Consider the following 26,240-nt stretch of genomic DNA (forward strand, 5'->3'; position numbering starts at 1 on the left):
AAAAAAAGCTTAAAGCTATTTAGATAATAATGGTATGAATATAAATATGATCTGAGTTCATTTTCAGGTAAAATTGTATTACTGTGCCTCTTCTCATGTTAGCCCTGATTATCAGCAGAGAAGTGTTCTCATTGGTAAGATATTCTCAAGTAGTGGTTGCTCCCAGATCTCAGATAAGGATTCAAAACTGTTTCAATACTGATAAATGGTACAGAGTTTTTGTAGAACAATCTTTGAAGAAATTGAAATTTTAAAAAATTATTTTTATTTTTAAATATATAGGCAATTTGAAAGTGAGAGCGAGCCCAAAGACTAGACTGCAAACCAAAGAAACCATGATACCACAGTAAGTACTGAATACTTTAAGGATGGGGGGCGGAGAGAGAAACAGAGATAATTCAAGGTATTAGATAGATAAAAATAATATAAATATATATTAAGTGGTGCTAGTCATATACCTGCATATGATAAAAATTAAATTGAGGAGTAGTTTTCAATATTGTAAGCTGTCATAGATGTGGTAAATTTGTCATTTAAACTACTTCTTGTAGTGCTTTTATATATTTTTTCTAATAATGCTTATTTCTTTAGCATTTATGTATTCAAAATGTTGGTTACGAGTGAATTACATGATAGAACTCTACATCAAAATAAGTGTACCCTCATGACATTTGTTGAATTAACCATCATTTTTAACTTAATTGGTCATACAGGTGAATTTTTCTCCTTTATTTATTCTTCCAGAGTAATTATCTTTGATGGGCCAGAAAAATGGAAAAGAAAAAAAAAAAGTACATGCATTGCCTGAATGCCTGGGATTCAAAACCTGCACATTATGGCTTTGATCTGTCAAGAAAAGATAGAAATTTTCAAGTATAATATAATATAATACCATAGATTAATTATTTTTAAGGAATACATGTTTATGAGTTTTATACTACATATTTCTTATTTTTAAAGTTATCTCACATTAATTCTGTTAGTAGGCATTGACTCTGTTCATCAGTAGGCATGAGATAAGAAAAGGTTATAATGTAATACATGCAATACCATGGTTAAAGGCCACTGTTATATTTTAAATGTCAATGGTGTGTGGTTATGTTACAGTCTCATAGTCTATAACCAATCAAAAGACAATGATCCTAAGATTTGGAAAAAATTCTCAACTATATGCTACTTATAAAAGACACAATTTTAGTTATATAAAGATTCAAAATAAAAGACAGAAGTCTATATACCAATATATGTACCTTGGAACTTTATAAAAAAGAAAGCTGGATAAGTTTTAACACAAAAAGCATTAGTATATATAAAGAAGAACGTATCATAATGCAAAAGGTAAATCTAAGAGGAAGCTACAGTAATACAAATGTGTGAGTTGGGCTTCTCCAGAGAAACAACCAATAGATGAGTGACAGAGAGAGACAGAGACAGAGACAGACAGAGACATACAGAGAGATGGATGAGGAAATTTATTATAGGAATTGGCTCACATGGTTATGGAGGCCAAGAAGTCTCTGCCATCTGCAAACTGGAGAACCAGCAAAGTGCTGATAGTGTAAAGGAATTGGCTCACATGGTTATGGAGGCCAAGAAGTCTCTGCCATCTGCAAACTGGAGAACCAGCAAAGTGCTGATAGTGTAATTCAGTGTGAATCTGAAGGCCTGAGAAATGGGGGGGCCCAATGGTGTAAGTCCCTACTTGAGTCCCAAAACCTGAGAACTAGGAATACTAATGGATGTCCATGGGTAGGAGAAGGTGGATGTCTCAGCTCAAGCCAAGAGCAAATTCACCTCGTTCAGAGAGGTCTAACCACATACTACTTTCTCAAATTTCTTCATCATCAATTTTCCATTCATGTTCCTTCCCAGTCCTTGATCATCCAGCCAAACCACCGGCTACAGCCCATGAATCGGTATATAATCCCATGTCTGGTTATTTCTCCTTTCAAGCGACTTGCACAACCAGGTACACTGCCAGAAGCTCTGCCCTTTCAGTAGGATTCCCTTTCACCCCTGTCCTGCAGGGATGTCCACGAGAAGGGCTGTAGGATACAGCTCTCCACCGTCAGGTGGGGCCTGCACACTGTACATAATCATCTGTAAGCTCACCCAAGTCTTCTCTTCCTCTGTCATTGACTGTAGTGGACTCCTTATGAGGCCGGAAATGCAAGCTGAGAGAGAGAAGGCAGTTCGCATTTAGGCCACTTCTTATAACTTACCTGTTCCCCCAGGGCCAGCTTGGGCCTGCTCACATATTTGCCACTTCAGTTTGATGATGGCATGTTTCGGTGCTGTCTCATTTTATGGCTTCGTGGTCAGAAAATATCCAGTTTATGATGAACAGTTGGCTAATTTCAATGAGGGTTGGGGGTCCTCTCCCACCAAGAGGGCTCGCTGGGATGTAGGGGCTCACCCTACATCCTCTAGGATGTCTCTGGCTTCATCAGTCTTCCCACACATCCCCATCCTAACAGAGTCCCATTCTTTCCCAATATATGCCCTCACTTTGACAGTAGACACCCTGTGAGGCCAGGAGGTCAACTTGCATTATAACTCAGCCAATTACACAGTGAGGTTCTCCATTTAATTTTCAGCAATTTCAGTCCTGTGGCTGTAAGAGAGCAGTCCCTTGTTTGGGGCACGCCTAAAAGCCTTTGGGTCATTTATGCAACACTTGACCTGGAAATTCAGATCTCGGGGCTTACCTTTGTCTTTCACCATGTTGTCCAGCGACGTTAGAGGACGTCAGTGTTGTTATATTCCTTAGTTTTCCAAAAATGTTCAGAAGTATCATATACAGAGTCACTTGGCTCCTTTCTTCTTATAAGTGGTTGATTAGAAGTATCCAAAGCAGGTATGTTGCATATCTCTGTAAATTGTTCATTCCATGGACTATCAGTGCTCTTTTTATTACTGGAAATAGCCGATGGCATCTTTAAATTTTATCAGATTACAAAGCCAGTTTCAAGAATCCCAGAACTCATCCTGTAAATCTCTAAATCTGTATTAGTCAGAGAAACAGTCCCAGTCTGAAAACCAGGGGTGCTGATGTCAGAAAGCAGAAGAAAATAGAGTCTTAACTCAAGCATAGAGCAAATTCACCCTTCCTCTGTCTTTGTGTCCTGTTCAGGAGCGCAGCGCAGTGGATGCCCACCAGCGTTATGGACAGTGGTCTTTACTCAGTCTTCTGACTCTAGTGATGCTTGCCTTAGGCAGGCAAAGCCAGGAGTCTGAAACAAGGAGTCAAGTCCATGCAGATGGAGGGCTCTTTTTAAAGTGACAGATGTGAATCCTTGAGTCTGTGCCTTTTAGTTTGGCAGCACATGGATTAGTTAATATTAGCTGATAAGGTCTTTTCCAATGTGGCTGCCAAGAATCTTCTATTTGATGTGTTTTCCAATAAACAACATCTCCAGGTTGTAATCCATGATCCTTAAGGTCTTCATCTCCCCGGAACTCACTGTGAAAGGAATCAGCTGCCAAATTTTCATTTCCTTTAAGTGTCTTAGTAAGATCCAGACAAATATAGATCTCCCCGAGTAACACTGCTTCATACGTTCCCTCATCTAGTCACACAGGCTAGGCCCTGTCATTATTTCAGGAGACAGCCAATGTTTACCAAAAGGAGTAAACCTAAGGCTGAGAAGCCCTAGAGGAAACGCTTTTGGCTATGAGAGACCAAATGCTTCTGAAAGTTTTGCCAGTTGTATTTTGACACTGCCATTGGTTCTTTCCACCAAACCCAAAGACTGGGGATGATAAGAGCAGTGAAAATGCATCGGCCAAATGTGACAAATAGATTTAATTACTTCTCCAGTAAAATGAGCTCCTCGGTCACTAGGTAACTCAGAAGGAATTCCCCAAACAGGAACTATCCTTTCCAATAACAATTGACCTACTGTTAAGGCCTTGCTCTCCTGCAGGGAAAAGCTCCGACCCAGCGTGACCACATCCAGATCATTACCAAGATCTGTTTATACCCTTGAGATGGTGGCATTTGGACACAGTCCAACGAGCATACTTCAAAGGGTTCCTTAGGAAGGGAAAAGTGAATTTATGACCCATGAAGTGGTTTTCCAGGATTGTATTTCGGGCATATAGTCCACAGAGTATATATTTTATGAACCACCATGGGAGAAAGTTGCGGGAAATATCATTTTCCCCCTAAAACCGTCTTCTCAGGTGCCCGGCCAGTTAAAGAATGTATATGCTGGAGTAACAGCCACTGTGCACCAACAGGCACTACAGATTTTTTTTTATCAGGCCCAAACCCTACTTTTGTGACAGGGCCAAAAATTTCCCCCTTTTGTTGCCCCATCTGTTTCTCTCCTTCAGTGATGGTTTCTTGAGCCTGCAGGAGGACGTCTTTTGGCTGGGTTAGCAGAGTGAATGGAGAGCAGTGGGCACTGTGGAGGCTGCAGCACCAAGATGACTTCCTTTAGCTTCCATGGTGTCAGATTTGGAATGACTGGTATTTTAATCCTCGCCGATAGTTTTAATAGTCATATAGCTTTTAATAACTCTGCAACCTGTTTTCCATTTTTTTAAATATGGGACGCTCCACGAATTTGCGTGTCATCCTTGTGCAGGGGCCATGCTAATCTTCTGTGTATCGTTCCAGTTTTGGTATATGGGCTGCCGAAGGAAGCGCTGTTTTCCATTTTTATGAGCTATCCGAAGGGGTTAAAACCCCTCATTGTTTCCACAACATTCCAAAGTGGTGTGCCACTCCAAAAGCACAGCAACTGCCAGTAAAAATATTTGGCACCCGGTCTTAAGCTACTTGACACGCTCAGGTTAAGGCAATTAATTCAGCTTGTTGTAATGACTTTGTTGCTGTAAACAAGAGCTTTCAATTACGTTCACCATGGACTTGATTGCATATCCAGTTTGGTAACATCTCTGTTCCTCCTTTAACTAGGAACCATCTGTAAAAACAAATTAAATCAGCATTCGCTATAGGATTTTCTTTTAAGTCATTCCTATTAGGAGCAAGAAGATAATCGGTTAATAAAGTGCAGTTAGAGGTTTATTCCTTGTGGTGCTTGAAGCAAAGTTGCAGGGTTAAGGTTATTACTGTCTGGTGAATCACCTCTGCCAACTTGGGATCACTGAGAACTTTTCCTTTTCCTGAAGCCCTGAAATGGGACAATTGATACAAAGTTCACAGAAATCACAAAGGACCACGTAGGAGCAACCGTTGCCTGTTGCTGTGTGAACCACTCGGAAAGTTCACCGAAACACCCAAAGCAACCGTGAAAGACATTCAAACTGCAAGCCAGGAAATTGATCAGATTTCCTCTTCCATCCTTACTCCACCATGTAAAATTGCTCAAAACTCAAGTCTAGAAATCAGTCTGGCCTCCTCCTAGACTGAAAAGATTGGTTTATAACTATGACTATTTTTCTTTTATTGTCATAGAAAATTCCCTCATTAAATGCCTGGGTGCTTGCACCTTCCAGCAAATATCCTCTCCATCAAGTCTCCACAGCTTTTCAGCTGATATTAACAAAACAGGTGAAATACACACTTGTATATATGTGGTCTGAACCCCAGGCTTGGAGAGTGGCCACCCTTCCAGTCTTGTCCTTCCCCGGGTACTTTCCCTCAGACCCCTCAGATACCTGCAGAGTTCTCTTTATAGCTTCATAATCACTCTCCACTGGCGCTTATTATTATACTTCCTGTTTAAATTACTGTGTGATTCCTGTTTCCTGATGGGACCCAGACTAACATGGCCACAGGCACAAGCTACAGGAAGAAAACCAGTGCTGTTGTGCTGGGGAGCAGGGGTCTGACTTCATGGCGTGGCCAGCCATAGTGAGCAGTTCAGCTGTGTGGCCGCCTGGTGTCTGAAGTTCAGTTGTTCCAGCTCTCCTAGAGCCCAGGAACATACCCCCATTTCTCAAAAGACACAGCATTATCTGTTGTGGATGACACAAAATTAGGTCCCCGAGGCCGAAAAGAACCTATGGAAGTAAGTTGCCCTGATGCTTTTGTTCCTTGGCTTCGTGGTAAAGCTCCTCGTGGTAATCAGAAATCTGAACCCGTCAAGTGGGTATCGAGCTTTCAAGTGGAGATGCAGGAACAAGAGAAAGACTGGATTCAACTCCTAAGTGCCACTAGGACAGGTCGCAGGCTAGCTGAAGTCAGGGAGCTCTGCAGGGGAGGAGGAAGGTCAGACTGAGGGGCAGGGGGATCAGGGCAACCTAAAAAGCAGTAGTAGAAAAGGGTACTCTCCCTCCTGGGGTCATGGGCTCAACCGGCAGGCTCTTGCCGCTCTGTGGGATGAGGGTCTTTGGCTGCTCTGACCTGATTCAGATACTTTTCTGGAGTCAAATTAGAGTAGATAGGATGGGAGTTGGAAATGAAGAGTAAAGGAAAACACCAGACGTAATTCAGGTGATTCAGGTAGAGATGATTTATTATTTCATAATTTAAACCCTCAGCAGTGACAACAGAGGGGAGGGAGAAATTTTTTTTTTTTCCTTCCTGGTTTAAGCCAGTTTCTGATGAGTTATTTGGTCCTGTCCTCTCTTCAGGCCAATACTGTTATCAACCGTTACTGTAAGAGAAAACAAGACAAAACACAACTCAAACAAGATCCCAGTGTTATCCTTTTTTTTTTTTTTGAGTAACATACTTCTAACCCAAGTAACTTATTTAAAAGGCATGAATGAAGAGAAAGGATCAAAAAAGTAAAAATTGCTTGCAGAGAAAACAGTCATCTGTTACCTCAACTGCAAATAGTCTTAGTCTTGTAACAGAGTGGCCTCCTAAAGTGCCCTGCGTTATTTACCTGTTTTTGGTAACTATTTAGGTCAATAAAGCAAAGTGCCTTTAAATTTCCATTCTAAGCATATAGATGGATTTTAATTTAGAATAAAAAAGAAAAGACTGTGGCATTTCTAAGTGCTCTCATATTTTATAAAAGATAAAAACACCAACATACATGCGCACACACGCGTCTATATATCTATATAATGAAACATTTTAAAAAGTGATCATCCTACGTGTTAAGATTAATGATAATTATTTTATTCTTATGCATACTCAGACTCTTTAAATAAAATGTGTATTACTTATTACTACTGTAATAAGAAACAGAATCATTCACACACTCACATGCATGTACAATTTATTGACTAAAGAGTCAGGGAAATATTAGGGCATTCCCAGCTCTCTGGATGGAAAAGGATCTTAATGTCATTAACAATCTAAAATAACTTTTCCTCATTATGAAAAGTGGAAATGGTTAAGCATAAAACAGTGTCAAAATTTTTGTGGTAAACGTCAGCACAAAACTGAAAAATCACAAAATGTTTTTGGAACCAAGATAAATAGTGTTTAAAGGCAGGAATTTACTAACAGTAGGCTAGGCCTAAAATCCTAACTTGTGTAATGGAAGAACCAGTGGAGTGAGAGATGGGAGAAGGTCAAGGCAGACTAAGCCCTCCTCACACTGAAGGGAGCCTCAAAAATGCCTCGAATCCCATGTAACTATATTACCTATTTTTACTTCTGTGCCACACTTATTATCAATTACTAGATAACAGAGTGGAAAATTTTTTAAAAAATAGGATATTGAGAGGAAGTCGAATATAAGATACGCTATGACTCAGAAGGCATATTACTCAAAAACGTCCCATTGACTAAAACAAATAACTTATGGAAGTTCCCACTCGTTACAGACGGACTGGTACCTCCTATCAGAGTGGGTGGGCGGCATAAACACCCTTTTATGAGCTTTATGAGTTTGGTAACTGTGACTTGTCTGTCCAGTGCAACGTAGGGCAGCACGATGGAGCGAGCGGATTACTTGGTTTGGTCCTGGTGTTCCTGATGCCTGCCGTGAAAAGATGATGCCCAAGCGTCAACTTTGTGAGAAAGTTTTAAATCGTAGTTTCCAGATCTTTGATGGATGTAGTTTTGTTTATACTTTCAATTTATCTATATTCAAGTTTGAGAAAGATAGAAAAAATGTGTTTTTGGAAGATCATATGTATCTCATCTAAAACTTTAAACTGCCTGAGTTTTAGTTCTCATTGGGATCCTCTTTTCTTCTGATGTCTAACAGATCCCAAATATGCAGCTTTATTACCTGATACTGGCTCTCTTTTTATTTTGAACTAATTTTTACCAACCATATAAATCTTCTCAAAGAATCAGCCTTTGTCTTTGCTTTTTTTTCTGTTTTTTTTGTTGTTGTTGTTTATTTTCCTTTTCATTTATTTCTGCTCTTTCCTTAATTCTTTCTTTCCATCCACTGTCTGTGAGGGCAATTAGTTCTTCCTTTTCTACCTTTCTGATAGAGATTATAATGAAAACAGCCACTTTCTATTGGTCTCTGCCCACTGCAATTAAAAGGACTTGAGTATAGTCTTGCCTAGAGAGCAGAGATGTGTACTCTTGGGAGTACCTGAAAGAGTCTGCCTTGACAATAGGATTAGGATGGTGACCGTCCATACTTCATAGTGCTTTGCCTAAAATCAGGAATTCCCTCGGTTCAGACATGTATCTCAACATCGGTTACATGAATATCATAGTCAGTGTGCAACGTTATACTGTCAGGACCAAGAGAAAACTGAAAAAGAATCCTGGATGCTATCTGAAATACTCTCTCCTTTTATATTTCATCCATCATCTCGCAGGAAAATTTTTATATACTGAAAATAAAGGGGAAATATCTAATTTTATATTTATAAAATGTTAGATTTGATTATTCCACAGTCTGATCTCTAAATTTACTTTCCTGGGTGAATTAAGACGGTAAAATGAATGAAAACTCCAAGGCTCTAACTTACTAACAGTAATTTTTTTCTGAGATAACAGTGTAACTCAGAGCACCTCTGGCATCTTTATGCTATCAGCCCTCTTTTTATGTGGCAGTGAAATGAAGTCAAGATATAAGTACTCCTCACCAATCCTCAGATAAAAAAAAAAGAATCCCACGATTTATGTGCTCATAAATGCTAGTGTGGGTGCACAAAAATCCCGCACTTGGGATTTCGTTCACAATAAAATTGGGAATAATAATAATTAACAATAATAAAAATTAACAATTCTTAAGTGCTCCTTAAACAATGATCAAAGTGTCCAATACTGAATGGTTAATCACTTGTTCTGCACTCACCTTACGCTGGGGGACAACTTGCTGTCACTGCTGCTTCCTTCTGACACAGATCTGTAACATCGATAAAATGTTAAGTGGGGAAATGGAAAAGTCTTGAACCATTAAGTGACTGTTTGAACAAAGAATGTTCTTCCAAGAAACAGAGTGATTCACTAAATAAAATGTCTCCTTCCAGCAAAATATAATAAATAGAACAGGTACTGTCTCATTATTAGAACAAATGCAGTCAGCCACCTTGCTTTGTCGACTCACCCCTCTCATCCTCCTTTTATGTTTGTTCAAGTATTTATGGGATAAACCCACATCTGTGTAGACAGGCCCCCTGATTCTATGATACCCCTAACTCCTCAGGTCAACTTGGGCTAAAACCAGAAAGTAGCACTCTCAAAAGCTTCAGGGAATTTTTTTCATCTTCTTGTAACACAGACTCACATCTTCTCTTCACATCAACCGTTGGAAGGTAAAACTAGAGGTAAACACCTCTGTAGAAAAATATAGTAGTTTATGAATAAGGAATAAGGGGCTTAATAATGATGTACAAATATTTGCGTAACCAGTTACAGAGGATGTGATCATTTCACTTACTAATCTGGTTTGTTCCAGTGCTTATGCTACACTGGAAAGCTATCACTATGATCTCACGTTTTACAGAGTTATGGAAAATAATCTTAAGAATATAAAGATTAAGTCACTTGCTCAAGACACCATAAGTTATCAAGACAGGCACCATTTAGGAGTGAAAACCTGGTTTTCTGAGGCGAAAAGTAATCTTCTCCCCATTTCTGATGCTTCCTCCTGTCTCGTAACCTGATCATTAACTACACACGCAATTTCTAACTGAGAAATGAGAAATGAACAACATCAGTAGTTAGGGAAATAAATATTAAGCAGGCAGGTTCACAGACATCACCTCTGGTTGAGCAGGATGTTCTGATAAAAGTTGCTGACCACTGGTCTGAGGATCTGGATCTTAATTTATTTTTAAATGCAGTGTTGATTATTCTCATGAAGTTCACGGACAATACGACTATTTAGACAGGGTCAGTGGGCCAGGAGGCTGAATAACCCGCCACGATACCCTTGGACCCATGTCTCCTCCTAAAGTGATACTGGTGGTAAAATGAATGGTTTGCAGGATGTGCAAAACCAGAGAAAACACGAAGGACACAAACCAGTCTGAACTGTATCCCAGGGCCTCGTCTAGTACCGCTGATTATAGTCTACAGATTATCCCTATAGTCTTAGATTATTCCTGATGAGATGTAAAGCGTTTTTCTGTGACTGATTTAACGTAATAAGAACAAAAAAATACATACATCTCACTTTCCGTTTCCCCTCTGTCACAGAGCTGTCTTATTTTATTCCGCTTTATGATGACAGCGGTGGTAATGAGCAGTACGGGTAGGGAAAGGTACAAGATGAGTTGAAATCTGTGTTTTGTACCAGTGAGAGATCTTTCCTCCAAATAACCTTTACCTAGAACGGAAAACATGCGCCTCAAATTATGTCAGAGGTTTTATTAACCATATGAAAAGGTGGAGGGGATATCATTACCCACAATACTCCTGGACGCTGAACATTTCATTCACAGAGACTATGAAAATGTAAAATCTGAAAAACTGAACTCATGTATAAAATGGGCTGTTACTAGCGCTTTACTGATGTTTTTGAGTTTTCAAACTTTCACCATATGGTGATTTCCTTGATGGAAGGTAATGTTCTTTCATGGACAATGTGTTTAATGCTTTCAAATATTTCTTTAGCTCCATTCTGACACAGGGTCTTCAAAGCTCCAGTATAGATATTACAAAGAGTACTGGGGTTGTACCTATGTGTGAAAATTAAATCTGGGGTATATGACATTTATTTCTCTTACAATACTACAATTTTTTTTCCTAAAAATCAAAAATTAGTACTCTCTAAATAACTTATTAAGTCCTTTAATCAAATATGGAGCAAGAGTAAATTGTTAAAATGGCTCTAGTCACGGCTAAGCCTGGCTTTGACCCACTTCTGACTACCCAGTTCTTTTCGATTCCCAGCCAACATCTGTATTCATTCCTGAGCATCTGATCTATGTGGCTCCTCAGGTCCACCTTTCTGGATTTACAACGGACCAAGGCCTGCTTCCTCCACAACTTGCCGCCATGCTTCCTTTCACCTGACATGAGCTATTTTTCTACCAGGCCTTTGCCGCAGGAGGAGCCGACGGTCGGAAGAGCCACTCTTCCTTCGGCCGCAGTGCGGTGATCGCCAGGCTCAAAATACTCCTTACAACCGCCCCAGCGATCCTCCCTTTCTTCCCATAGGTCTTTTGTTTTGTTTTGTTTTGTTTTGTTTTTCAAGTGAATTCCAGGTAGGAGCAGCATTTTCTTTTTCAGTCAGCTTTGTGCACATGCTTGGGGTTCCCTACGTATCTTCAAGATAAGGATTATTTGTAATCAGACAGCGAGTGCATCAGGCAAAGCGATCAGCCTCTCTGGCCACGCACTGCAGGTGGGTTCTCTGCACCCTGTATTGTCTTCTGGGTGATCAGTGATAGATACCACGTGGATATCTGAAAATGAAAGTAATATATGCCCAGGTGGCCTCGAAAGTCTAAGTAATATTTTCAGGGACCAGAAAACGGATCCTGCTTCCGTCCCTTACACTGTTTTTTGTTGTTGTTAGTTTTCTTTTTAATGCAATGGAATTTCTACTTTTAAAATTGCCTAACATTAGGTACACTTTTTGTTAATAATGTCGATGTTGATATAGAAAGAACAATACAAACTTGAACTATCTTAAAGTCTTTTAAAATCTTACAAGTAAAGTAAAACCGTATTTGTTGATATCAATTGCTTTGCAGTCTAGCTTGGAACCTAAACTTCCTCTCTCATATACTATCTTTGATTAAGTTTATTCTCTTATGTATTGTCTTGGAACCTAAACTTATTCTCTCACATATTATCTTTGATTAATAAAGTTTTAAAGACACTAACCAGATTTGATCACATGTCCATCATCGATACTTCCAAATTCTCCTTCCTTTGGTAAACAATTAGGAGGCATAAATCCCTCCTTACACTGGCAGTGGTTAAAATTGTTGCAGGTCTAGAATAAGCAGAAAATAAACAATTTTTTATGTACAAAGATGGCTTTCAATAGAGACCAATTCTATACTTATTCAACAGAATTTATTCCAAAGAATTTACCCATTCTAGAGAATTTATCTTAAATAGACAAATTCAACAAATTTTCACAAATTTTCTCTTGAAATTTCCATACTTTAGAATTTGGCAGGATTTCTTAAGAAAATAAGATTGAGGCTCTAGGTTATATAGACTGTTAAATGACACCAAGCAGCATGAATTTTTTTTTTCAAAAATCATTCAAATGATTTATTTAAATTGCCAAACTATTTATTGAATAGTTCAAAGCATGTTGCTTAAAATGAAAATTGAAATTACTTACTCCATTTTTATGACAATGCAAATCAGAATTGCAAGCCCTAAGATTCATTTGGTATTTGGCCTCTACACAGTTAAACTTCAGACAAAACTAAAATAAAGCAGAAGTGAAAAACAAAGTCAGTCAAACCATCAGCTTGTGTGCATACATAATAAGAAAAATTCAAGAAAATGCCAGAATTCACATTACCAAGAATTTGCACAAAAACCCAAAAAGTAAAATAAAGTAATAATTGTGACTATATTGAAATTAATGTTAAATAAGCTGTGTGCCTTCAGATGGTAAAGATAAAGTCAAATGGAAGAACGTGGAAGTTTTATTTTCTTACCATCTAGCATCAGTAGTCTTCTTAGAAAGAGAAATATCTGGAAAAATAATTTGATTAGTCTCTTGAGTTCAATAATTATCTGAGGAGCATTTTAAAAAATACTCGTGACTGGGCTCCACACGAGAGCCTTCTGTGAAAATCTCGTGGGGCAGGTCCAGCTGTCATCATGGGCAGTCAGGGTTGAGAACTATCTAGTGAGAGGTCAAGGTCTTAAATTCACTGGTATGAGGAGCAAAGGAAGGTAATTTACTATTCCATGTGGGAAAACAATGAGAAGGAGGAAAGCCAGGGTAAGAGATCATTATATGAGGTAACAGGACACTTAGAGACTCCCAAGGGTGAGATGGCTAAAAGGCCTTCTAAGAAAAAGGAATGTTTAACGTGTAAATTAACATTTTCCCAATTTATGGCATTAAATTGTGTGACTTTTCTTAATTATCCAAAATATTCAGTAAATTCAATACTTTGTGAAAGGATTTTGTTCCTGGGTGAGGTTTGTCTTTGGAGCACAATAACCAACAATATGCAGAAAGAGGAGGGTCAGAATTCTAAGATACAGGTTTGAGCCAATATCACTTAGATTTCAAGGGGGAGGGAGTCCTTGGGTCATATTTTTACCTATGTTTCCAAATGAGCAAGATGTGACAGACCTATAATTATTTTCATGTGCTATTATCAAAAAGTATTATATAGAAATAAATTTAAATTTAGCAATTAAACCTTGAGACTGTCTCTCAAGAAAAAATCTGTTAATTTAATTTTGCAGAGCAACTCTTAGAATGAATGGTTTCTAGGATTAATTAGAATATTAAATTGTTGTTAGATACATCATTAATTTATAGAATATTATAAGTTTCTAAAAACTTTCTATAATTATAGTATGCTATATAATTAATTGTTAATACTGTTTTTTTAGTTTTATGTATAATATAAGTAACTGTATATGTTAATTCTTGTAACAATCCATTGAGGTAGATATTATTCCCTATTTTTATATTTTATAGACGGGCAATCAGACTCAGCAAGGTTTGTTTGGGGGAAGGTAATGGCTAGGTAGAATTCTAAGATGGTCCCCATACTCTTCTGGTGTACATTTCTTGGATAATCCCCTCTCTTTGAGTTGGGGGAGAACCAGTGAATATATGATGGAATATCATTCCTATGATTAGATTATTTCATAGATATAAAAGGATTTTAAAGAGGTAGTTAAGGTCCATAATCAGTCAACTTTGAATTAATCAAAAGGGAGATCATTCTCAGTGGGGCCTCCCCTAATCATGTGAGCCCTTAAAAGATGGGAGAGGTCAGAAGATTCTCTTGCTGGCTTGGAAGAAATAAGCTGCCATGTTGTGAGAGGGCCATGTGACCAGGACCTGAGGGGGAGCTCCTAGGGGCCAAGAGCAACCCCTGGCAGATAATTAGGACTAAAATGGAGCAATGGCTGCAAGAAAATGAATTCTTCCAACAACCAATGAGACAGGAAGAGGACTCCAGCCTCAAATGAGACTGTGACCCCAGCCAGGAACTTTATTTCCGCCTAGTGAGACCCCAAACAGAGAACCTGCTTGTGCTTTGTTGGACTTCTGACTTAACAGGAACTGTGACATGGGTGTTGTTTTAAGTTGCCAAGATTTTGGTAATGTTTTACACAGTGATAAAAACTAATATAGTAACCAGGGAAAAATAGGTAAATATACCAGTTGGCAATTTTGGTCCCCTCATTCTAGACTCATAGTAACTTTAAGTGGAGTATAAGCTATAAAAATATTGACTCATTCTACTGTAGACTGGGAACTTATATCACATCATAAATCAACTATACCCGAATAAAGAAAAATGCATGTAGTTCCCAAGCCTTCAATAAGATGGAACATAACTTCCTGCTCTTTAAATCTGGTGTATACGTGGTGACTTCTTACAATTAAAGTACAATATGGAAAGAGGAGGAAAAGAGTAATTTTACAGTGAGAAATCTGACAAACATGACCTCAGCCAGTTAATCAAGCTTAATTTAACATCAACAAGTACCTATACTTGATATGACATGATGAAAGAGCACTTGATCTCTGTAGTTTTCCTCCCAAGAACACATAAATCCAGGCTAATCATAAGAAACACATTAGACAAATCCAAATTGAGGGACATTCTACAGAATATCTCCTGGAAACTGTCAAGGCCATCAAAACCAAGAAAATTCTGAGAAACTGTCAAGAGGAGGCTAAAGATACACATTAATAAATCACGTGGTATTCTGAGTGGAACCTTGCAAAAGGACACTAGGTAAAGGCTAGGGAAATCTGAATGAGGCATGGGATTTAGTTAAGAGTAATGTATCAACACTGGTTCATTGATTATAACACATAAACCACACCATTGTTAGATATAATAATAGGGGAAGCTGGTTTGTTGCTTATGGGTGGGGTAGTCAATACGGGGAGGGGGGAAATCAGGGCGGGGTCCAAAATTGAATATGGTGATGACTGGGCAACTCTATACATTAATCAAAAGCAATGAATTGTACACTTACCATGGGTGAATTTTATGGTAAGTAATACCTCAATAAGGCTGTTAAAATGCACTGGTTGGTGTACTGTCAACATGATTATAACCACAAAAAATAATGTTTAAACATCAAAATTTTTTAGTTCTGATTACCATGTAAGGTCCACACATACTGCCATCTTCCACAAATGTCTCATCTCTTTCTTCAGGTCTGTCAATTGTGGTCATTGTTCCTTTAACTGGCTTATCCGTGTGTAGAAATGTAGATGTGCATATATCCCCTCGCACATGTGTGTAAATCACAGATAAATTTGGACGCGTTACTATAGCTTTGTGCGGCCAGGCACACACTAATTTTCCACATAGGGCATGACTAGAAGCATAAGGAAGAAAAAGATTGTATTACTATTTACTGAAATAACATAGATGCCTGCTATAGCTGAGTTTTAAAAGTATTTTACTCATTTTGATCCGAGTTTTACATATTTTTCCCAGTAACCTTTTTGAGCACACTGATTCATGTATGACTTGGCTCTCTTTGTTTTGTGAGGAAACGTGGCAAGGTAAAAATCACTTTTGCATCTGGCGGCCCTGATCTGTTCTATATTAGCTTCTGAAATTTGAGCAAATGATCACTGGACTTCAATTTTTTTCCATTAGTAAAATGAGATTTAAATAATTCTAACTACAAACACTTGATGTATATAAATATATTTATAATATATAGAATAAACATATAATGTATGTAAATGACCTAACACAATGCCTAGCACATCCCTGCAGTAAACAGAGGCAAGTTTTCATTGTGGTAACATTATAGGTAATGAATACATGTTATTATTTGTAGGCAACAGGTAATACTATTTAGCTCAGATCATGAAACAAAAAGCACCTGTTATAAAATGCCACCTTAGCTTGTGCATAATAATATATTCTAGAATCTCAGCAATATGTAACCTATACTCCAAATGAAATTATGATTTTATAAGTACACACCGGAAATCACAAAATCCTCGGCCACAGTTTCCAAATTTATCTGCTCTTGTATTTATTTCATCAAAACAAGCAAATGGACCACCTCTAGCACCTAAAAGAAAAAAAAAAGCCTTAAGTAAATTATAACACATAATTCCAACTACCATTATAGAAATAAAAGACACAGTCTGGAAATTATAATATGATCCCTAGGAAGGTTTATAATTACCTGGCATTAAAATGTTGCTGGGGATAAATCAAGATTAGTTAAGTAAAAAGCAACATTACTCAAATGGCTACATATGGAAAAACAGAGGCTGTTAGAAAAATAAGCTGCCATTGCTCTATTTCCTCTAAATTGTTTACTTTCTGCCTTAGCTTCCTATCCAGTGTGAAAGGATACTTTCCTCTCATTACAAAATAAGAGGAAAGCGATAGTATTCACAATGCAATACTGAGCAGTGATTTAACTCTTCTTATTCCAAACTAGGGTCCTCATCTCTGTTCCCTAGTATCCTAACAATCGCTGAACTAGAACTACTGAATTTGAAAATTAGGAAACATGTGAATGTTCAACTACTTTAGCCCTTTCAAATATTTAGTTGTATCTAATTTTAAGGTCATGAAAAATTAAAAGGTATGTAAGGCTGCCCCATCGCTTTGACTTGGTGATTTGGAGGTGGGTGGTGTTGATCATGTTCATCACACATAATAAGAACTGAGATCTTTTGTTGTCACCACTTTTAATTGACAAGGGTGCTCTCTTCAGCAATTTCACAGATTTTCATAGCTGGAGAACATGGTCTATAAATTTCACTCTCTCTCCTGAAAGACACAATCCATCCATACATCTACAGGATTCTATAACAGGCCAAAATAGATTTGTAACAAGAATCCACCATAATCAGCAGCAATTCTTTTGAAAAGGCCTGCTCTTCAACTCACCAGTAAGTAATTGGCTTCTGTTTGCTTTCCTATACTCAAAATACAGACTTGATTAAATCTAATACAAACTTTCCAATTCTCCCAAATTCTATACATGGCCAGAATTGAAAAGGTGCAAAACTTAAGGTGACCATTTCTTCAAATGTGCAGACACCTATGCAGGGATACAGGGATCATGAAAATCAGAGAAATATGACACCACAAAAAGAACACAATAAAACTCCAGAAAATGGCCCCAAAGGAGTAGATACCCAGAAAATGTCTGACAAATAATTCAAAATAATTGCTCTAAAGATACTAGGAAAGCCACAAAAGCAAACAGACAAGCAATTTAGGATATAGAGAAAATAATACAAGAACAAATTAAGAGGTTCAATAAGGAGGTAGAAAATATTAAAAAAACAAGCAAATGTTGGAGATGAAGAATCCAATGACTGAACTGAAGAATTCAATAGACCTAAAGAAACACGCAATGTGAAAGTGAGGGGATGGAAAAGATGTTTTATGAAATGGAAATGAAAAAAGAAAAAGCTGGGGTAGCAATACTCGTATCAGACAAAGGAGACTTAAGTCCATAATAAAAGACAGAGAAGGTCATTATATAATGATAAAGGGGCCCACAGAGAAGAGAATGTTAACATTTGTAAACATGTAGGCACCTACTATAAGAGCACCTGAATATAAAGCAAATATTAATAGACATTCAGGGAGAAACTGACAGTGATGCAATATTAGTAAGGGAATTTTAATGTCCGTCTTAGATCAATGGATAGATCATCCAGACAGAAAAATCAACAAGGAAACCATTCTGGCCTTAAATGACACATTAGACAAGTTGGACTTGCTAGATACCTACAGAACAGTTCATCGAAAATCATGAGAATACACATTCTCATCAAGTGCACATTTCTACTCTCCAGGAGAGGTCAATGAAATCAAGAGATGCTTTTTTTGAGAAAATAAACATAATGGGTAAGCCTATAGCCAGGCTCATTAAGAAAAAAGACAGAGAGGAAAAAAAAATATATAAAAAAGAGGACTCAAATACATGAAATTAGAAATAAAAAAGCAGAAATTACAACAGTATCACAGAAATACAAACAATCATATAATGATACTATGAACTTATAAATCAACAAATTGGACAACCTAGAAGAAAGAGGTTAAATCCTATAAACATATAATCTTCCAAGACTGAATCAGGAAGAAACAGATCACCTGAACAGACATAGATTACTGGTATTGAAATTAAATGAATAATCAAAAAACTCCCAACAAACAAAAAGTCCAAGACCAGACAGCTTCACATGAGAATTCTACCAGACATTTAAGGAAATGGTAATACCTCTCATTCTCCAACTATGGGTATCAAATGGGCATCAAAGGAAGGAAATAATGGAATGAAGCTTTAAAAAAAAATTAGCCTGGATTATTATAAAGAATCTTAAAAAGAGGTAGTTCCAAATGTCAAATAAATTAGGTATTTTGTTTGCCTTTCTACAAATTTTATGTTAAAATACACATAGAGTTTACCATCTTAACTATTTTTAAGTACAGGGTCAAGTGATCATACATTTGCATTGTTCTGCAACCATCACTGCTGTCCATCCCCATAGCTCTGTTTATCTTGTAAAATGGAAACTTTATACCAACAGAGTAATAACTCTCCATTCTTCCCTCCTCTGACCCCCTAGCAACCAACATTCTACTTTCTGTTTCTATGATGTTGATTATGCTAAGTGCCTCTTTTCAGTGGAATCACACAGTATTTGTCTTTTCGTAACTGGCTTAGTTCACTTATTGTAATGTCCTCAAGGTTCATCCATGTGGTAGCTTATTGCAAAATGTCCAGCATTTTTGAGACTAAATAAGATTCCAGTGTTTATATGTACCACATTTTGCTTTATCCATTCATCCATTGGTGGACATTTGGGTTGCTTCCAAGTTTTAGCTCCTATGAATAATGCTGCTATGAACATGGGTGTACAAATGCCTCTTCCAGATACTGCCTTGAGTTCTTTTGGGTATACCCAGAAGAGGAATTGCTGGGCCATATGGTAATTCTATCTCTAATTTTCTGAGGAGTCTTCATACACAGTACTGTGGCTGTATCATTTTACATTCCCACCAGCAGTACACAATGTTTCCAGTTTTTCCATATCCTTGTCAACATTTGCTGTTTTTTGGTTTCTTGACAGAAGCCATCCTAATGGGTGTGAGGTGGTATCTCATTGTAGTTTTGATTTGGATTTTCCTAATGATTGGTGATATTGATCTTCTTTTCATGTGCTTGTTGGCCATCTGTATATTTTCTTTGGAGAAATATCTATTTAAGCAATATGCCTTTTTTGAATCGGGCTGTTTGCTTTCTGTTGTTGACTTTTAGGAGTTTTCTATATATTCTGCATATTAACTTCTTATCAGATATATAATTTGCAAGTATTTTCTCACAGGGGAGCTACAAAACAGCCAGAAAGCAATTAATGAGATGGTGTTAGTAAGTCCTTGTATCTGGGGTCAGATCATTCTTTTTTGTAGGGACTGTTCTGTGCATTGTAGGATACTGAACAGCAACCCTGAATTCTGCTCTCTAGAAGCCAGCTGTGAAAACCAAAAATGTGTGCAGGCACTGTGTCTGGCAGGAAAAGGCCATGAATGCTGCTAAAAATGCTAAAATGCAATCCCCTACCTCTCAGAACAAGAACTGTCTGGCCTAAAATACCAACAGTGCCGAGGCTGAGAAAGCCTGATGTAATTTGGTTATGTACTCACGTTCTTTACGCGTCACACAGTTCGATTTCGTGACAAATCCCCCTAATAATATATGTGACTTTACAACCAGCGAGACTTTCTACATTCTAGAGGACGAACATCACCACGAGTGGGATGGCATCCACACTGTAACATCATTCTATAGTACCCCTAGAAGAGGAAGCTTCTGCATGTGAGAGCATGCTGTAAACTAGACTTTTCCAGAAACAAAGGAACTTAGAAAAAGTGGTACATTTCCAGTGGAGGTGCATTTACTAACCTAAGAAAGAAAGAAAAAAAAAAACCTTACTGCTTAAACTCAAGGTTCTTTACCATAGATCTATAGATTTCTCTACTTTAAATGATACCGCTTTATGTATAAACTGTGTCTTTCAGTATTACAACCCCGTAAGTATATTTTGGCCAGAAACGATAATTTGGTGGTACATGATGGCTTGTATTGGGTCTGTGGAATATGATTTTTATGGGCTGTTGCCTGTAAATCATATTTTTTATCTTGGAAATATAATGCCTATTTTAGAATTATATCACCCCTACTCAATACTGTTCTAATTAACTAGTGTCCATGGGGGACAGAGATGAATTATACTTAATTTGGATGGAAACACAATGACGATTGAGGGAAATTTTGCAACAGCCTCCTTTGCCCCCAAGTTTTGCAGAAGGATTAGAAAATGGGATTGTTTTCCAAAAATAAGTACAAAAACTGAATGACAGTTAGGCCTAGATTCATCATGCTGTAAATTCATTAGCACAAATTGCCACTTGTGCTGGAAAGGCATTACTTTAAAATCAAAACGCTTTAGATGTTATACTTGCCTCCAGGGAGAAATCTGTACCATTAATGGAGAAGATTGTTTTACTTACACACATGTAATCCTCACAGAGGGCTTAATATTACTCAGAATCACTGCTAATACTAAAGAAACAGTAAATAAAATAACCTGAGAGACACCTAGCCAACATCCCACTACCTGGCTCTAAATTTATGTGGTCAGAACTGAGATTTATTTTCCTGGTTTTACTTGGGGGAACATTGAATCATGGATCTGGATTGTTTTTCTTCCTAATTTTACTGGCCATTTGTTTGGCTGTATCTCTTCTGTTTCAATTATGTTTTAAATACTACTTTAATGGAGCCATTGTCCTGTCAGATGGTGTAACTATAACTCTGGTGGAAAAGCAGAAAAAAATTATAAAGATCACCAAAACCTGTATCTCATCTCATATCCTTCTTAAATCTCTGGCATTCATATCCCTCTAGACAATACTTAGAGTCCTCTCCTATAACCTGGCTAAGGAAGGCCAAAAGGGAGGACAGAGAATGAAAAATTTCTCTCTCTCAAAGAACATGAGCTTCTCATGTGCAAGAGATTGTATATTTCAATGAAGCTAATGATTCACAGATTTACAGAAAGCTATCAAACTGGGCAAGACCAGTTCCAAGTTGAAGCCTTCATTCATCAGCAAGACCTTTTGAACACACCCACTTTTGAAATTCACCCAATCAGTGATTAGCCCTGCTTTATTCTAGTAAAAATGCTTGTTTCATTTAAATCTAAACTAAACTGCACCACCACAACTTCTATATAATTGATGAAATAAGATGATTTTTAAGGCAGGTCAAGAAAATTTTCAAATAAAATTCTTTCTCTGCCCATTTGGGCCAATACCTCTCTTATTGAGAATCTACATTATACATAACCAGACCTCCCTGGAAGACACTGGAATGTCTGCTCCAACAAAAAGAGCAATTTTCTCCTGGCATCAGCAAGGTAACTCCTTGGGAGATAACATTCCTTTCTCAATCCTGTAAGGGGTCACGATGACCCACTACTTGGCCTTTTACATGCAGATCTGGACTATATACACTGTCAGTACGTTACTTTGATGTATGACCTTTTGTCTAGAAAACATATATAACTATGCTTTGACCTCTAATGGGCAGAACAGTCAGTCCTCAGAGCTTTCTGAAAGACTATCTCCTGGGTTATAATCCTCAGGTTGGCTCGAATAACATTCCCTATTTCTTTCTTAGATTGACTACTACTTAATTTTTTGTCAACATAATCTTCCAAGAAGCTCCAAGAAGCAAAGAAGCATTCTTTATAAACTCAGAGGTTTTTTTTTATTCATAATGAAGAAAATTTTATTTCTAAAAAAATAAAATAAAAATAAATAAAAAAAAGAAAATTTTATTTCTTTTAACACTACTCCACACTAGGTCTACACATAATATATACTCATTTTAAAATTACACGTACATTTTTGTTTCATAGAATTGAATAATGGAGCTTAGAATAATTGGATTTTAGGAACAAAGAAGGAAAAGGATGGTCATTACCTCTTCCAAGTAAACGTTTGCACTGCGCTGTGTATGACCGACAGCGTCCACCGAAACAGAAGGAGGAACCCCCAGAGCAAATCTCTCCATTTCGTGCATAGGTGTCCACCCCACAGTGTGGCCGAGTCCCAGTACAGTATTCCCTGAAGTCACACTCATCAACTGGCTCCCTACACACAGTACCAGGTGGCTTCAGCTAGAAGAGAAAAGGAACATAAGGGGAAAAAGTACATGTCAAGGACACCCAAGTTTGCTTTCTCTTCAGGCTTGAAATTTCCATCCATTTTTTTCTCATTTGCTAAGAGCAATAAGGAAATTGTTTTCTTGTTAACTGCTTGAGCCTTTCATAGACACCTATTTATTGTGCCCGAAGGAGTGGGTATTGCTTGTGAGAGATATGAGAAACTCAAAGATAAGTAGACCACCGTAATTATAAAAAAAGAAAGTAGAACTAAGGAATTAGTATAAAAATTGCTTTCAACCCATTAAGGGTATGCTCCCATGGGCAGCCTCTGGTTTCTTAACTATACTATTCTTAAAGCAGAAATCAGCAACCATTGACAAAACAATAAATCTTCCTCATAAACATTCAGGAAAAGAAATTTGTAGGGCACATAGGTGAAGGTTTATTTCACAAACCACTTTGAAAACAGCTGTAAAAAAATAGTTTATCCAATTATGCATCTTTCATCTCTTCAGTGCTCATAGCTACCAGGGTTCCCTTTATGTTTACCTGCTTTTGCCAACAAACATCTAAATATCATCACTGCAAACCCCTTCTTCAAGCCAAGCCCCAGTTCCTCATGGCTATGATCACTATCTTATGCAAACTAAGTCAAGTTTGATTTAGCTTCAAAGGTCCTACAGACACAGCTCAAACCCTGCCTCTCAAAGAGGTTTTCTGGATACTCGTCTCATTGTCAGTAAGTATCTGCTACCTGGGGTAAATATGAAACAGATTCTCCAAGTGACATGTGAGAAGACACGACACTTGTGTCACTCAAGCTTGAGTTAACAGTTAAGGGTACAAATTTTCAGTTATAAAATGAAAGAGTCTTGGGATCTAATGTCCTGCATGATGACTCTAGTTAACAATGATGTATTATATACTTGGAAGTTGCTAAGATAGTAAATCTTAAATGTTCTCACTTATGTGATGTGGCAGATGTGTTAACTAACCTTATTGTGGTCACCTTTGCACAATATATGCTTAATAGAAAGCAAATCATTACATTTTACATCTTAAACTACAGAATGTTTTATGTTGATTACACCAATAAACCTGGGGGAAAGTTTTTAAAGACAAAATCATACTGTTTCTCCAATCTTATGGAGGTGCGCCATTTATCTTGTTCAAGAGTTTGTTTCTTTCTCCTTAGAAGTCCAGTGCATTTGTGCTGTCTGTTGGGCAATTTTCAGGAATTGTTTCAATGCTTTCAATAAAGAAGGACTGAATGGTTATATAACAGTAACTGCATGAATTGCAAAGAGGACTTTACCAGAAGACAGTCTAGAGGAGTTAGCCAACAGAAGGAACTAATCTAACTTCCTGTCCCCATGTGAAGCAGGGTGTTGGAAAATAAGACCTGAAGAGTGTTCCCCAAGATATATGCTGATCATAGAGAAATCTCAATGAGTGTAGGAGAGATTTGTAATGTGGGATACCAATGGGAGGTCAAGCCAGGAGACAGAAGCACCAGGCACTACATACAGGAGAGTCCTAGAGATGATAGATCACTGACTGGACTGAAGTGTGAGAGCGGGTCCAGGACTAATTGCATATAACATAATGGGAAGGATGGAATATAGTACTGACATGTTTTTCATTGCCTTGGAAAAACAAGTATTTCAAGAAATTTCAGAGGGAGAAGCAAGATGGTGCAGTAGAAGGATGCTCATAGCTCACCCTCTACCACAAATACACCAAAACTCACATCTACAGACCCACTCAGCCAACCAGAGCAGCTGCCAAACTCTGACAGAACATTGCCCCCTTCAAAAGACAAAGACGCCAAAAATCTGGTAGGAGAAAAGGAAAAAAGAAAGAAGAAAAAGAAAAACAGTGCAGGACCCGTCCTGGGAGGAGGGAGCACAGCAAAGGAGGACTGGCACTCATTCACTGGGTCTCCCCCTCTCCAACGGAAAGATCAGCAGGACGGAGAGGGAGCCTCTGAGGCTCAGATCTGCCCCAAGCACCCCTTGACCAACAGAACTAACTTAAACGGGCACAAAGGGTCCACGCGACACCCAGCCCGAGACACGAGCTGGCAGCTGGGGGCTGGGACAGGCCGCCCGAGCCGGGCAGAGGACTGGGGCGGCTGCACTGAGGTAGCCCCAGGGGACTGCAGGGTGCTGAGCGCTGTGGCTGGCGGGGGCGATATGGAGCAGAACAACCTCGGTTCCCCATAAATTGTGGAAAAAAGCAAAGCAACACAGCTAGTGTGCCCTGGGGGAAGGGGTGCCGTAGCCTTTGTCTCCTCAGACCCATGGCGCCATTACTGGCACTTCTTGCAAGAAGAGAGGCGGGCGCAGCCACAGCCGCCATCTCCTCCTGCACGCAGCATCCGGGTAGTGGCGGGGCTGAGACCTGCATCCACACCTGGGGGCTCTGCAACCTTCTACGCAGGACTGAGACTTGTTTACAGCCTGAGGCAGATAGGATCTTTCTGCCCTGGCACCTCAAAGAACTCACACCACAAAGACAAACAAGGAGTTGAGATTTGGCACACAGCAGGGGCGGGGCTGTTCTGCAGTCTTCTCTGAGCCCGCCTACAGAGCGGAGCACCGACCCGAGGTGGAGCAGGTAGCTGCACAGAGCAGCGGAGCAACTGGTGCTGGGAGAGAGCAGGTAGCCACCCGTCTTCCCAGCAGGAACGCAGCACCCTGACCACAGTGCTGGGAGGGGGCGCAATCTGCCCACCTGCCTCGCCCGAGCGCAGCATCTGACTACAGCATCGGGAGGGGGAGTGACCCACCCACCCACTAGCCACAGTACCAGAGAGATATGAGCAATATGAAGAAGCAGAGGAACCACTCCCAATTAAAAGAGCAAGAGAAATCCCCTGAAACTACAATCAAGGAAATAGACATCGATGGCCTACAGATCAAGATTTCAAAAAAGGAGTGATCAAAGTGCTGAAGGAACTAAAAGAAATAGTGTTTAGAGATATAAAATATGTCAAAAATGAAATAGAAGGTATAAAGAACCAAGTAGAATTAGTAAACTCATTTGCTGAGATGAAAGCTGACCTAAAGGCTGTGCAAAGCAGACTAGATAGTGCAGAGGAACGAATAAGTGACCTAGAAGACAGGACAACAGAAAGCACCCAATCAGAACAGCTGAGAGAAAAACAAATAAAAAACAACAAAAACAATATAAGGGACCTATGGGATAACACAAAGTGTGCTAATCTACGCATAATAGGGGTTCCAGAAGGGGAAGAAAGAACAAAGGGAATTGAAAAGGTATTTGAAGAAATCATGACTGAAAACTTCCCAAACCTAAAGAAGTACAGGAAGGAGGCTCAGAGGGTCCCAAACAGGAAGAACCCAAATAGACCCACACCAAGACATATTATAATCAAGATGGCCAGAGTCAAGGATAAAAAAATGATCCTAAAAGCAGCAAGAGAAAAACAAAGAGTGAATTACAAAGGAACCCCCATCAGGCTCTCAGCTGATTTCTCTACACAAACACTACAGGCCAGAAGGGAGTGGCAAGATAGATTCAAAGTCCTGAATGAAAAAAAGATGCAGCCTAGGATACTCTATCCAGCAAGGCTATCCT

The 26,240-nt window shown here is 38.6% G+C and overlaps 2 protein-coding genes and 1 non-coding gene across 7 annotated transcripts in view; 1 reads left to right on the forward strand and 2 right to left on the reverse strand.

The window, feature by feature from the left end:
- Positions 1–937, forward strand: part of ADAM2 (ADAM metallopeptidase domain 2) — a 45,475-nt gene extending 44,538 nt beyond the window's left edge. Inside the window, exons 20-21 of the mRNA XM_006201112.4 lie at positions 283–346; positions 745–937. Of these exons, the coding sequence (XP_006201174.1) occupies positions 283–316 (34 nt within the window). The 3' untranslated portion in view covers positions 317–346; positions 745–937. The remainder of the gene's footprint in view (positions 1–282; positions 347–744) is intronic.
- Positions 938–4,547: 3,610 nt separating this feature from the next.
- LOC116285764 (U6 spliceosomal RNA) lies at positions 4,548–4,654 on the reverse strand. The gene has a single exon (XR_004195462.1). It is a non-coding gene; the product is annotated as a U6 spliceosomal RNA (small nuclear RNA).
- A 1,756-nt stretch (positions 4,655–6,410) lies between these two features.
- The window catches only part of LOC102545109 (disintegrin and metalloproteinase domain-containing protein 5-like), a 48,070-nt gene continuing 28,240 nt past the window's right edge, over positions 6,411–26,240 (reverse strand). For 2 of the 5 annotated variants that reach the window (XM_072950246.1, XM_072950244.1), the window contains 9 exons: positions 22,454–22,649; positions 16,414–16,504; positions 15,571–15,790; positions 12,591–12,677; positions 12,119–12,230; positions 10,454–10,613; positions 9,138–9,188; positions 7,824–7,850; positions 6,411–6,569 (listed from right to left, as the gene is read on the reverse strand). In XM_072950246.1, the coding sequence (XP_072806347.1) occupies positions 6,560–6,569; positions 7,824–7,850; positions 9,138–9,188; positions 10,454–10,613; positions 12,119–12,230; positions 12,591–12,677; positions 15,571–15,790; positions 16,414–16,504; positions 22,454–22,649 (954 nt within the window). In that variant the 3' untranslated portion in view covers positions 6,411–6,559. Of the gene's footprint in view, positions 6,570–7,707; positions 7,955–9,137; positions 9,189–10,453; positions 10,614–12,118; positions 12,231–12,590; positions 12,678–15,570; positions 15,791–16,413; positions 16,505–22,453; positions 22,650–26,240 lie in introns of those variants that run through there. The other 3 variants (XR_012064370.1, XM_015236708.3, XM_072950245.1) reach the window with 3 other exon arrangements.

The sequence above is a fragment of the Vicugna pacos genome, chromosome 26 (assembly GCF_048564905.1).
Source record: "Vicugna pacos chromosome 26, VicPac4, whole genome shotgun sequence".
NCBI classification, from domain to species: domain Eukaryota; kingdom Metazoa; phylum Chordata; class Mammalia; order Artiodactyla; family Camelidae; genus Vicugna; species Vicugna pacos.